General features: G+C 35.5%; 1 protein-coding gene across 2 annotated transcripts in view; it reads left to right on the top strand.

The window, feature by feature from the left end:
* Positions 1 to 14,423, top strand: part of TBC1D23 (TBC1 domain family member 23) — a 64,682-nt gene extending 50,259 nt beyond the window's left edge. The window contains exons 15-19 of one of the 2 annotated variants that reach the window (XM_032150316.2): positions 652 to 696; positions 5,354 to 5,442; positions 8,280 to 8,415; positions 9,974 to 10,168; positions 12,755 to 14,423. In XM_032150316.2, coding sequence (XP_032006207.1) covers positions 652 to 696; positions 5,354 to 5,442; positions 8,280 to 8,415; positions 9,974 to 10,168; positions 12,755 to 12,836 — 547 coding nt within the window. In that variant the 3' untranslated portion in view covers positions 12,837 to 14,423. The remainder of the gene's footprint in view (positions 1 to 651; positions 697 to 5,353; positions 5,443 to 8,279; positions 8,416 to 9,973; positions 10,169 to 12,754) is intronic. The other variant, XM_032150317.2, reaches the window with a different exon arrangement.
* The last annotated feature ends 217 nt before the right edge of the window (positions 14,424 to 14,640 follow it).

Here is a 14,640-nt window from a genome sequence, read left to right as displayed (position 1 = left end):
AGAATTTGTTTTAAGGAAGCCTTATATTGGAAATGTGTTATAGTATTTGGTTTTGCTTTCATGTCTTGCAGTATCCTGGGAAAATTGACATATTTTGCTTTAAGAACTGAATGTCAGGGATTTGTTGTCTGTCCCTTTATTAAGTATAGTATATATGCATACAAAAGTACATTTTTTTGCATTTAGTAAATAGCCGAGAAGGTAATAGATTATTTTCATTGATCCAAAAAATTGTGCCTTATCTAAAATGGTCAACTGATAATTACTAAGGTGTTGTATCAAGCCCGAAAGACTTGTTTATGCAATAAAGTTATGTCTGTTCTCAGAAGCTAACCCTTTTACCTTTCGTTGGTGCTTCTGAGTTGGAGGACTATTATTGCTACATTTTGTAGCATGAACATTTACAATTTTATTTTAAAATTTGTTTGTTTTAAAATGGACTGGTGATAACTAAGTCAAAAAGACTGCTGCCTTGATTACTTGAAATTGGCTTTTCTTTGTTTTTCTTTGTACTTGGGATGATGGAAACATCTTCTTTATAATGTACACGCTGGGTGAGAAAAACTAAACTGTACCATATTTTTTGTTTTAAAGCTGTTGCATTTTTTTTTATAATCATTTTGTTCTGTCCTCTGCCTTGATTTGCTATAGAATGTCTTTCAATCTTCCTTGGCCAGACAGATCATGTACAGAGCGGTAAGCCAATGAGTAGAGCATTTTTCTTGAACCATCCTTTTCCTTTAATATGCTTCATGCCATCTATAAGCCTTATGCTGTCTTGGCTCAAATTTCATGCGGCTATTTCAAATGCTAAACTTTCCTCATTCTGCTTTTAGGAGTGTGTCATGTTGATTGATATACTTTTCTTTTTGGTTTTTGCTTGATCATTTTAATTTCTTTTCCTGCATGCTTGTATGTATCACCCATTCCACAGATGAAAATTAAGTTTGTTCAAAACCTGCAGTTTTTATTCTGAGACAGGGGAAGGTGAAACAAAGAAAGTATGTGGTCGCGAGTTGGCAGATTATTTGCTTTGGTGCTCATTTGCTTCTGTCTCCTGCCTAGCAGCAGAGAAAATTATAGCACCTAAAAATAGGCACCGTTCATGGTTCAAAATTTTTGTTAATTCATGTACATTATGTAATTTTATATTTTTAGATTTTTCTTAATAAGATGTATGTATTTAGGTTGATTTAGCATATATAAATCTCTTCCAAGGAACTACAGTTCTAGGATTCTGCCTTTGGTTTTTGTTAGAAAAAAAAATTACGTTTTTTTCTAGGTGGTGGATTACTTTAATGTATAATCTGTCACTTCTGTAACCCAAATAAAATGAGGTGCTTCTCATTAAAGACAATAAGTTTAAGGTTTAAAAATCTACTGGATCGCTGGGCACGGTGGCTCACGCTTGTAATCCCAGCACTTTGGGAGGCTGAGGCGGGCGGATCACGAGGTCAGGAGATCGAAACCACGGTGAAACCCCGTCTCTACTAAAAACACACACACAAAAAATTAGCTGGGCGTGGTGGCGGACGCCTGTAGTCCCAGCTACTCGGAGAGGCTGAGGCAGGAGAATGGCATGAACTCGGGAGGCGGAGCTTGCAGTGAGCCGAGATTGCACCACTGCACTCCAGCCCGGGCGACAGAGAGAGACTCCGTCTCAAGCAGAAAAAAAAAAAAAATTCTACTGGATCTTCAATTAGGGTAACAAAAGAATTTTACTAACTTAACTCTGTGTGACTTTATAGTTCTTATACTCACAGAATTTTTCAGCAATTTAATTTAGAATATTAATTACAGCAACACCTACAAACATTTAAAAAGAAATTCTATAAATCCTAAGTGGGCCAGAAAAAAAAAAAAGAAATTCTAGTTATATTTTCAATGTAAGTTAAGCTTTGGAATAATGGAATGGAATTTTTCTCGAGTCACTTCAGTGTTCTCGGTGACTCGAAGTAGCATTTTTAAGAATAATACTTTACTCTCTAGGACTATACTTTCAGCCGGGCGCAGTGGCTCACGCCTGTAATCCCAGCACTTTGGGAGTCGGAGGTGGGCGGATCACGAGGTCAGGAGATTGAAACCATCCTGGCTAACACAGTGAAACCCCGTCTCTACTAAAAAAAAAAAAAAATTAGCTGGGCGTGGTGGCGGGCGCCTGTAGTCCCAGCTACTCGGGAGGCTGAGGCAGGAGAATGTCGTGAACCCAGGAGGCGGAACCTGCAGTGAGCCGAGATCACGCCACTGCACTCCAGCCTGGGCGACAGAGTGAGACTCCATCTCAAAAAAAAAAATAATAATGATAATAATACTTCACTCTCTAATAACTTATCTTCTAAGAGTTTTGATTTATTGTGACTATTCCTACACAATGCCAGTTACAGGACTTCTGCTAATAATTTTACCTAGCACTACTTTAAAGGAAATTGCTTCTTTTAAAATTATAATCTATTTGTGAATCATCCTTTCCGTTTTCTTCTGTTATAGGACCATTGAATTAGTCTAACTTTTTTAACTCCCAAGTTCTCAAATTATTAATTTTTGTAACTTAAATCATCTCTGATCCACAGGTAGATATATTTGTTTCGAAAAGAGAATCTGATGAGAAATTAGAATGAATTAAGTTTCTTTCTAAGCTCAGTAAATTAAAGCCTACTCAAACCATACTATAGATGTTTCTATTATTACCATGGCAAAAAAGTATAGATATTATGCTTTAAAAAATAGTACAGCTGTTGAATTTTATTCATTTTTAGCCAGTCTTTCAAGAAATGTCTCAATAATCCTTAGCATTCATGTTTATAAAAACTTTGCATTGTATTATAAATCTTGATTAACAATTAATAATTTGTTTTTTAGGATTGTCTCTTTACTCATACTTTCTGGTTATTTGGTTATCTGGTTACAGCAAATGCTTATTTGCTGTAAACATTTATCTTTGTTACTTTTTATGTTATGGCAGTTTAATTGTGCTTAATATTAGGAGAAAACTTATAATCTAATCTATATAAAATTTTACAATCTAGATGTCATCAAAGCATTTTTAGATAAAGCTCTTACCTCTGTCTTTGCCTTTTGTAAGAAAGCTGAATCTGAGTTTCAAAGGCATCCAAATTATATCATTTTCTATCTCTCTCTCATGAGCATAGTTTGGTAATGTATAGGACAATTTTGTATTAGATATATTTTAACATACAACCAAATGACTGTGTCACTTTTAATTTAATCAAACTTTAAGCCTATGTATTGATTAACCTAACTTGTAATTTCCAAAGAATATTTGTTATACACTAAACTCTCATTATATTTTATTGAGGAATGTTATTTTGGAAGAAGTAAATGAACAAAATTAGGCTACAAAAAATTTTTTTTTTTTTTTTTGAGACCGAGCCTTGCTCTCTTGCCCAAGCTGGAGTGCAGTGGCGCAATCTCGGCTCACTTTAACCTCTGCCTCCTGGGTTCAAGCGATTCTCCTGTCTCACCCTCCCGAGTAGCTGGGACTACGGGTGCGTGCCACCACACCCAGCTGATTTTTTAATTTTAGTAGAGACGGGGTTTCACCATGTTAGCCAGGATGGTCTCGATCTCCTGACCTCGTGATCTGCCCACCTCGGATCTTTCGGCCTCCCAAAGTGCTGGGATTTTACAAGCGTGAGCCACCGTACCTGGCACAAAAAAATTTTTTATTGATGGTGTATATTTAAAATTATTTACAGTATAGATTTGATCTCTATCTTCTGGGAAATTTGAATTCTAAACCTAAGTAAAGGCCAAGTGTGGTGGTTCACACCTGTAATCTCCGCACTGGGAGGCTGAGGTGGGAGGATCACGGGTCCAAGAGTTCAAGACCAGTCTGCAGCATAGCAAGATCCTGTCCCTGAAAAAATAAAAAAAATTAGGTGTGGTGGCACACCCCCATGGTCCCGCACTCCTGTGGTCCCAGCTACATGGGAGGCTGAGGCAGAAGGATTGCTCCAGCCCAAGAATTTGAGGCTGCAGTGAGCTAAGATTGTGCCACTGTACTCTGGCCTGGGTGACAGAGTGAGACCCTGGCTCTAAAATACTGCTGCTAATAATAATAATAACTAAAGGCATGTAACTTGATTTTTTCTCACATTGGAATATCTCTTGAAAATAGATTGTTTTCATATGTTACATGCACATACCCAAAAAAGCTAGAGTCTTCCTTTGTAGTAGGTAATTTTAGCTGAACCTTATCCTACAAGTAAAACAATGCTTTTCCCCTCAGAAACATGTAGTATGTTGTTGACACATTTTAATTTTACCTCTTAGTTTATTTGGGATTACCTGAAAATTAATAGGGTATTAATTTTTATATTAAAAAGAGAGGTCACACTTCCTATAGACCTAATCAAGTTTGAGTTTACATGTTATTTATGCTTCTGCCTTTTGAAAAAGAGGCCGATTCTTTTTTTTTTTTTGAAATGGAGTTCTACTCTTGTTGTCCAGGGAAGGGCGCTATCTTGGCTCACCGTAACCTCTGCCTCCCAGATTCAAGCGGTTCTCCTGCCTCAGCCTCCTGAGTAGCTGGAGTCACAGGCATGCACCACCACGCCTAGCCAATTTTGTATTTTTAGTAGAGACGGAGTTTCTCCATGTTGGTCAGGCTGGTCTTGAACTTCCGACCTCAGGTGATCCACCCACCTCGGCCTCCCAAAGTGCTGGGATTACAGGAGTGAGCCACCGCGCCCAGCCGAGACAGATTCATTTTTATGGCTTATATTTACCAACAAAAGTAGAATCTTCATTTCTATTGAAACAAAAGTAACGGTAATAAAAAAAAAATGGGAAGATAACCCTTAAGACACTTGGGCTTATATAAGAAGCCTTAACCAATCATTGGAATTTGAATATTTGGTGTCAGTAACTTATTTTACCTAACAGACATGAAGGTAGCACCAGGCATTGTCCTAATAGTTTTACAATAAAATTAACCGATTTAGTTCTCACGATAACCCTGACAGGTAGATATTGTTAGCACTATTTTACAGAGGAGGAATCAGAAGCACAAAAGTCTAAATAACTTCCGCAAGGCCAAACAGATCTAAGCATTGGTTTTAATATGGATATTGAAATTGTTTAAAATTTAATTTTTACATATTTAAGAGCATTCAGCCTACCAAGGCCTTATGCCACTTTTGCTAACATAATTTCTTTATCTTCTTTTAATTTCTTTAACATAGCTCTCCTAAAACTATGGGTAGTACACGGGGTTTTGCGGGGGACGGGTAAGGAATATTTACATTTTGTGTGAATATTCAAATGATGCTTGGTAAAAATCTTTGATAACTTCTTAAGTGATTATTTCTCCCCTAAAATTCTTTGAATATAGGCATGTGAGCAGCAGTGACAGAGTGGGCAAGCCTTACCGTGGTGTAAAGCCTGTTTTCAGCATTGCGGATGAAGAAGAATACGACACAGGTGTAGTAATACACTTAGCTACAGACGGCTTTGCTCAGTCATTAGGAGTGATCACAGCAGTCATTCTGGGAATAGCCAATCAACTGCTTTTTTTAAAAAATGAGATTCTGTAGAAATAATTGGAGAATCTGTGGCTTTCTATTAAGAGTTTGGTTTTAGACATCTTGAATTGTTGTACCTATTAGAAATCCAAGCACCAACATGGCACATGTATACATATGTAACAAACCTGCACGTTGTGCGCATGTACCCTAAAACTTAAAGTATAATAATAATAAAATAAAATAAAATAAAATAAAGAAATCCAAGTAGAAATGTTGAGTAGAGGCAGTTGATTATAGGTGTCTTCAGCTAAGGAGAGAAGTCTAAACTGATGATAATTTGGAGGCTGTCAGTGTCGAAATAGTATTTAAATCCAAGTGATGGGATTGAAATTCCTTTGATCGACCACCTAGGAGATTGAGAGTTGTGGGACTAAAGCACTGAAAATGACAAAATTGAGACATCTGAAGTCTTTTGAAACTGGAGGCAATATCCTAAAGGGCCACAAGATGGTGATATTGTGTCAGGGAAGTTTGTCTTCCCTGTGGTTGTTTTAAAAAAAAATAATTTAGGCCGGGCGCGGTGGCTCACGCTGTAATTCCGGCATTTTGGGAGGCCGAGGCGGGCAGATCACTTGAGGTCACTAGTTCAAGACCAAGCTGGCCAACATGATGAAACTGTGTCTCTACTAAAAGTACAAAAATTAGGTGGGCATGCCCATAATCCCAGCTAATTGGGAGGCTGAGGCAAGAGAATCGCTTGAACCCAGGAGGCGGAGGTTGCAGTGAGCCAAGATCATGCTACTGCATTGCAGTCTAGGTGACACAGCAAGACTCTGTCTCAAAAAAAAGATTAAAAAAATTTAGTCTTTGGTTTATAATTCTACTGCCCAGCTTATCCGAATTAAGCAATCATAACTAATATTGGCTAATATGTGTATTGAGTTAGGTAAGCAATCATAACTAATATTGGTTAATATGTGTATTGAGTTAGGGAAAAAATATATAAATGTACAGAATGAGAAAAAAAGACTCCCAAATCTCACCTTGCTTTTTCCAGTTAGTTATACATGTTGCATATTTTCCATTTCAGCTCATGTATCTCCTCATTCTCCTTCTGTCGTATAAACATACCATACTTTATTTAGTCAGTCTTCCAGTTGACACTGGTGGTTTTCCAGGTTTTTTGTTTGTTTCAAATGACAATGGATCTTTATATAAAGAATATATGTAGATTAGCTTTTGATGAAAGTATATTCAGAGGGTAAATTCTGCTAAGAATTTTAAATTTTAAATCTTACTGCTAAGTAAGATTGCTAGGTTATAGGGAATCACATTTGACATTTTAATAGATACATGAAATCACTTTCCAGAAAACTTGCAGAGAGGTAAATGTGATATTTCTGATTGTTTCCTTTTCTTCTTTTTTTCCCCTCTCTGTTGCCATCTCTTTCTGTTAACTCTCTCTCTCTGAATATCTCAACTTCTTCCATTAACAAAGGGGAGAGGCAAATGGATGAATAAATTGTGGCATATTTACATTTATCATATATCTACACACACATATTTACAATATGGAAAATTGGATCATAATGAACGTGAGAAAACTGGAACTATGTGTATCAGTATGTATGAATTTCGGATGTTGGGAGTAGGGTAGCAGTTGTGGAAGAATGCAGTTGGGTAGTTTACTTTTTATATACATTTTGTTTTAAGTGTAGAATACTACTGTATATTATTTAGGGATATGCATATATGTTAAAGCAAAGACATGTATGGAACTGATAACACCAAATTCAGATAGTATTTCTTGGTGGGGAAGGGAGGAGAATGTGAGTAGGAAGAGATACATGAGAGGTTCACTTTTGTTTAAGCTAGTGTAGATAACGTGCGATTTCCTTTTTCATTATGTCTCTATATTTTGCAGTATTTGTTAGAAAGCAAAGGACAGAACCTATAATTATTTACCCTAGAGACTGTATTTTCCCTTTCTTAAATTAGAAAATATAATTATTTTGTATTTCTCTTAGGGAAAATAACCCTAATTTTTACTTATTTACCCCAGGATTGATTTTATTATTTTCCTTAAAATCAAAAAGCAGCAAGATAAAAAGAAATCTGCCGTCTTTACTCTCAAGATAGGTGCCTGTTGTTTAACAATTCAGCCATCTCTTTACAGACTAGTCAGATCATAGTTAAGTTAAGCATATCAAAACAATTGAAATTCCCCAAATAGTTTAATCTTTAAAAGTGTGTTCTTAATATTTACACCTGACTTGGTTACCATATGAAAGTGATGTTTGATAATAATATTTCTATATTATCAGTGGCATAAGGAAATAGAGTAGCAGGATTAGAATTGTGTTATTTTTTTTTTTTCTTTTTTTTCTTTTTTTGAGACAGAGTCTCACTCTATTGCCCAAGCTGGAGTGCAGTGGTGCAATCTCGGCTCACTGCAACCTCCACCTCCTGGGTTTAAGCGATTCTCATGCCTCAGCCTCCCAAGTGTTTGAGACTACAGGTGCGCACCACCACGCCCAGCTAATTTTTTGTATTTTTTAGTAGAGATGGGGTTTCACCGTGTTGCCCAGGCTGGTCTCCAACTCCTTCCCTCAGGTGATCCACCTGCCTCAGCCTCCCAAAGTGCTGTGATTACAGGCGTGAGTCACTGTGCCCAGTCTGTTTGTTTTTCAGTCCATATCTTCAAAATACTACTGAAATTTTTTTAGACTGTTAGGGAGTGTATAATTTTGAAAGTTGGTAATATCCATATTTAACACTTTATATTTTTTATAGATGAAATTGACAGTTCTTCAATGTCAGATGATGATAGAAAAGAGGTTGTAAACATTCAGACTTGGATAAACAAGCCAGATGTCAAACATCATTTTCCTTGTAAAGAAGTAAAAGAAAGTGGACACATGTTTCCCAGGTACTTTTAAAAATGTCTTCATCAGAAGTAAAATTGAATTTGGGGAAGTTAATAATACAAAACTGAACTACAGAAGAACCTTTATCGTAGTACAATAAGATATAATTTCCTTCTGTCTACTTGTATTACAGGTCTTGAATTTACAGTATTATGTAATTTTTATTTTGAAAAATTTTGTACAAAAATGTTGAAGGAATAGTACATTGAACACCCTTATGATTCTTTTTTTTTTTTTTTTTTGAGACGGAGTTTTGCTCTTGTTGCCCAGGCTGGAGTGCAATGGCATGATCTCGGCTCACAGCAACCTCTGCCTCCCAGGTTCAAGCGATTCTCCTGCCTCAGCCTCCAGAGTAGCTGGGATTACAGGCATGCACCACTACAACCAGCTAATTTTGTATTTTTAGTAGAGTCGGGGTTTCTCCGTGTTGGTCAGGCTGGTCTCGAACTCCGGACCTCAGGTGATCCACCCACCTCGGCCTCCCAAAGTGCTGAGATTACAGGTGTGAGCCACCGTGCCCAGCCATGATTCTTAGATTTATCAACTGTTACCACCTTTTAATACCACCCCATTTCATATGTGTATATATATGTACATTTTTGTCACACCTTTCAAAAGAAGCCTACAAATCTGACACTTCATCCCTAAATGCTTCAGCATAAACCTCCCAGGTATATGAGCATTCTGCTGCACAACTTCAATGCCATTACCCCACCTAAAAATTTTTGTAAATTAACATCATTTAACATGCAGATCATACCCCAAATTTTCAGTGTCCCCAAAGTATCTTTTGTAGTGTGTTTTTTCTTTCTGATCCATGATCCAGTTCATGGTTCACACATTGCATTGTCTGTTATGTGTCTTTAGTCTCACCCTGTGTACAGCAGAACTCATGCCCCCACCCCCTCGCTTCCCTTTTCTCTTCATGATGAATGAATCCTTTGAGTCCAGGTCAATCATCCCACAGAATGTTCCACATTCTGCACTTGTCTGATAACTGTCATATTGTATTACTGTACATAAAAAATGTGAGAGTATTATTATATTGAAAAGAAGCTGAGATACAGGGGTTGGGTGAGTGTTAGTAATACTATGCTCATTTTGCCTTCAGGATCCAGTTACAGAATGTTACAAAATACGTAGGGAAACCCAACAATTGCCTAGTGATCTTGGATATTAGATATAGGATATGGTGCATTGAATGAGAATAGTTTATGAATATAGGTAATAGTGTTAAAAATCTGAAACGTAATATACTCCATTTCAATAAAAAATGTATTATTGTAGTGATTTCTATGTTGTATGGAACTTTTTATTATATTTATTTTATTTTAAATCATTGCAGGATTATCTGTTAATAAAATATTAATTTTGCATACAATTAAAAGGTGTTAATGTGTAGCTTACTTGTTTATAGATTAACCTCTGTTTATATCATTTAACTCAAATAATTCTATTTAGAGTTGAACATTTCTAATAATTGGGGTGGTTGAAACAACACCTGTTTTGAATTAAATTTACTTAAAAATTTTTTTCTTTTAATGCTCTTTTTGTCTCAAGTCATCTGTTGGTTACCGCAACACATATGTACTGTTTAAGGGAGATTGTTTCACGGAAAGGATTGGCTTATATACAGTCTCGACAAGCGCTGAATTCTGTAGTTAAAATTACATCCAAAAAAAAACATCCTGAACTCATTACCTTCAAGTATGGAAATAGCAGTGCTTCAGGAATAGAAATCTTGGCAATCGAAAGGTAAGATTTTCCTTAGGATGATATTATCTGAATTACTGTAATTCACTATAAAGAGTTTGTTTCTCTATTTTGGGGAATGGATGGTGGAATAGGATAGCTGAACCACTTTTTAGTGTTTCTTATTATCTCTTTCTCCCCAGTTCTTAGTCATATGTGGTTTAGCCATTAGCACATGATTTGAGTAAGTGCCATAGCTAATTTCATAAAGTTTCTGACCCAAGGATCCTTATTGTTAATCTGTACCAGTGCTGCACTAATTCCTGGCTTGCAATGAAATAAGAAACTTGTTTTAGAATATGTCAATATTTTTATTTTCCTTCATAGAAAAATTATTGTTTTGACAAACTGTCAGTGAACTAAGCAGTGTGCTGGGTGATATAGGTAATTTACAGCCTGGTACAAGCCCCCCTTTATCTCACTGTGGGTCACTAACAGTTCACAGACTGGCCCAAGCGCTGTGACCACACTGATATTGATACTAAACCATTTTTTAATCTATAGATAAAAATATGAAGCCCAGAGGGGTGGAATGACTTCCCAGATCCTGACACTTAGTTTGTGACAGAACCAAATATAGCCTTCCTGACTCCTAATTTGTGTTTTATTCCACCTTGCATCAGTTCAAGTAGTTCCCCCCGCCGGGATTTAGGATTACACTTCTTATTTACAGGAGTGCTTGGATAAATAGTAAGCTTAAGGTAATATCAGAGCACTTTTAAATAATTAACTTCAGTTGGAAGGGGAAATTATTCAGCTTCTTTCATCTTGTACTGACAATTAGGTAGCAAACATCATGAATCTATACTGTTTTATGTACTTTGTTAAAGGAAAATAATACCTGATTTGTAAAAAAAAAAAAATTCACTTATTGCTTTATGTAAGAATATTTACATAGTGATATTTTCAGTTAACAAAAATATAAAGAATATGTCATTCTAATTCTCTGTTAACACATTGATGAGTATCTTCTCAGATTTTTTTAATGCATATGTTATTTCTCTATTAAAAACTAGATAAATGTGATACAGGCTTGTTTTTGTGTTCTGATTTTTTAAGAAAATAGGATAGTGTGAATATACTTACATTTTAATAAATACAAATTATTTTTTTTTTTTCTTTGAGACAGAGTCTCTCTCTGTCACTCAGGCTGGAGTGCGGTTTTGCGATCACGGTTCACTGCAAGCTCCGCCTCCCAGGTTCACACCATTCTTCCTGCCTCAGCCTCCCGAGTAGCTGGGACTGTAGGCGCCCGCCACCATGCCCAGCTAATTTTTGTATTTTTAGTAGAGACGGGGTTTCACCATGTTAGCCAGGATGGTCTCCATCTCCTGACCTCGTGATCCACCCACCTTGGCCTCCCAAAGTGCTGAGACTACAGGCGTGAGCCACCGCGCCCAGCCCAATAAATATAAATTCTTAGCTTTTTAATGGTAGATATTGTTATAAGGATTTCTCAGGAGATTGATTTAACAAGCCTCATGTTGATTGGCATTTACATTGTTTTCATGTGTTTCACTATTAATCTTCTAGTGGGCCTTTAAAAAATGAATGTTTACATAGTTGTCCAATTAGTCTTCTCAGGATGAATTCCTGCAAGTAGATTCGATGGGTCAGAGTTATACACATTTTAATATCTACTTATAAATTAATCCTAACTAAAGGAGATTTGAATTATGACTCTCTCATGTATAGTAGAAGTTGGGAATTATGTTTTAAAGGCTTTCCCATAAATTTTGCTAAATAAATTGAAGTTTATTATATATAGATCAACATCTTTTTTTTTTAATTCAGAGTTTTGGAAGATAGTCTTAATAGTGGAAGATAAAGTAACTAGATTCTCCCTCTCCCTTTCTTCATTGATACTTACGGTTCTCTATTCTGCCTTGCATATGTAACACATATAGATGATTTATACAGTGGAATTGTTAGGTTTTACCAAAAATGCTTTTTTAAAAAAAAAACACTATTTTTATTCTCCAAGAAAAGAAAATTGACATTTATCTATGGTGTTGATATTTTGTAATAGTTATCATATGTCTTGTTAAATATTTCAGACCTCATAACACCATTTTATTATGTACATAACCCTCTGTAAAGTTTGGATAACTATAGCTATTTTTTATATAGGAATCTGTTTTAGTGAACTTAAATTCCTTGCTTAAAGTCAAACTATTAAGTGTTGGAATTGTCATTGTCTTTGGAATTGGATACCAACAATTCGTATGTGATTTTTGTAGCTAATTGAAGGTACATCTGTACTGCGGAGTGGAATACTATATTTTTTATCTTGTGTTTTATCTAGCTATTACCTATATTTAATAATGGTTCAAAGAATTTTAGCTTTACACTATATGAAAAGTGTAAAGCTAATTGCCTTTGCATTTAGATTTTCTTTCTTTTGAAATAAGCTTTGGATTATGTTCAGATAAGCTATGGGAGTACATAGTAGGCATCTCTGCTGGCTTTGTGGGTTAGGGAAAGCTTCCCATTGGAGGTGATTTATCAGCTGAGTCTTGAAGGGAAAGCACTGTATTTTTATATATATATACATATATATATATATTTTTTTTTATTTTTCCCCCTTAGGTATTTGATTCCAAATGCAGGGGATGCTACTAAAGCCATTAAACAGCAGATCATGAAAGTTTTGGATGCTTTGGAAAGTTAATATAAAAGAAAATTATATTAAAAAAATGAAGACAACCAAGAGAAACATGGACATATACTTCCTGACTGCATACTACTGGAGACCTTTCATTTGCTCATGGGGCTGCTTAAATAGCAGGTCTAAGAAAGTGTAAATTATTATAATCAATCTGTGGACAGTAAACTTTTAAAAAATTTTTCTTTTGCATTTTGGTTTTATAAAATGATGTATTATAAAGGTCAGTTATTAAATTACTTTGAAGTAACTGACCCTGTGCCCTTATGGACTAAGTAAGGGTACAGAATGCAGTTCTGTTTTGAAGAGCTGTTTTAAGGGAACATGCATCACTTTCGGGTTCAAAAACAACCGTACACATACATATCTGCAGTGTCTTCACTGAAAATTAGAGATAGAGTTAGTTGAAGAGACTTCCTTAATTGCTACATTGTTTTACCCACTGAGCAATATCAGAAACTAAAAACATAGATTAATAATTCACTCACTGCTTCTGTTCTTCTTAAAAAGAGTGAAATGTTTTTAATGGAATGGTTGAAGATTCCTGCCAACTCAAAATACAGTACAGCTAGTAAAATGTTGAAACATCAGTTTCTAAATCACCTTTGCTCCATTAGCTAATTATTTGGACACTAAATGCTTCAAAGATAAGAAACTTCATCCTAATGATTTCTAAAGAGCAGTTAAAAGCATTAAAATAAGTAGGTAGGCTGTTAAGATTAAAATTAACATTTTGGGGACAGAATTATGTCTATAAAAATGTCATTGGTTTTTATTACAAGTGGATTATTTGATTTATATTTTAAAACAAGTGTTTAAGCCACACTGATGTATCTTCATTGAGGATTATGGTCTGTGACCACAGTAATATCCACTTATATAAATGCCAAATAACCAGAGAGCTTATAAAGTACAATTGTTTTTGTCATCATTTTCTGAATTTCTTTCTCTTCTTTTGGTTTTGTCCTCTCATTGAAGTTCTAGTGGTTTGAAATTATTTTTGGACACATTGTCTTAATGTACGGAAAATTGCTGTGCTGTATTTTGCAGCGTTCTTCATTTAATTTATAATAGTCCATGTTAGACACATTTGGTAAGAGAAGTCCAGGAACACATTTAGGGCCATGGAATGATATTTTGTAAAAATCCATTTGGGAAGTTGCAATACCCACAATCTGACATGTCCTAAAATGTAATGGATTATCTCTAAGGGGTTGATGGGAGAAATATTTAGATGTACCCTGTTAACAGCCAGTCATTTTGATTTACATATGGAAATCAAGTGAATAAAAGGCAACATAATTCGGGAAATTTTATTCTAATATCTAATAAAAACAGTTTGAGTGGTTGAAGACATCTGCATGAAATCGCACCTGGGTGCATTACTTGATAATAACTCTCCCCTAAAACTGTTGTAATTGCATTTTTTCCCTTTTCTTGGCACCCCTTTAGAAATGTACTGAAGTCTCATTTTTCACCCATTTCAGCCATGGGACATTTTTCTTAATATTAATGTAAAGATGTTTGTGTTACTGTTTATAAATTACAATTGTAAATAAATTAATAGTTTGCTCAAAACTTTGTTCTTAAAGACACTGTCTCTCTCTCTCTTTTCCCTATTTGCAAATCTCTTAAGGTCGCAAAATTAGAGAATTGAAGGCATGTAGTAAGTTACCTACTACTATGAACTACACAGTTACGGGATTATGTATGACTATTACATGAAAATACATTTCAATGAATGTTCTAGGCACTTGTGTAGATCCTCCTCCCTTCACTGGCCCGCTGAAATCACTCTGGGAATCACTCT

Source organism: Hylobates moloch, unplaced genomic scaffold, assembly GCF_009828535.3.
Source record: "Hylobates moloch isolate HMO894 unplaced genomic scaffold, HMol_V3 SCAFFOLD_4, whole genome shotgun sequence".
NCBI classification, from domain to species: Eukaryota; Metazoa; Chordata; class Mammalia; order Primates; family Hylobatidae; genus Hylobates; species Hylobates moloch.
Note: the sequence above shows the minus strand (reverse complement) of the source record. Positions and strands in the feature narration are given on the sequence as shown.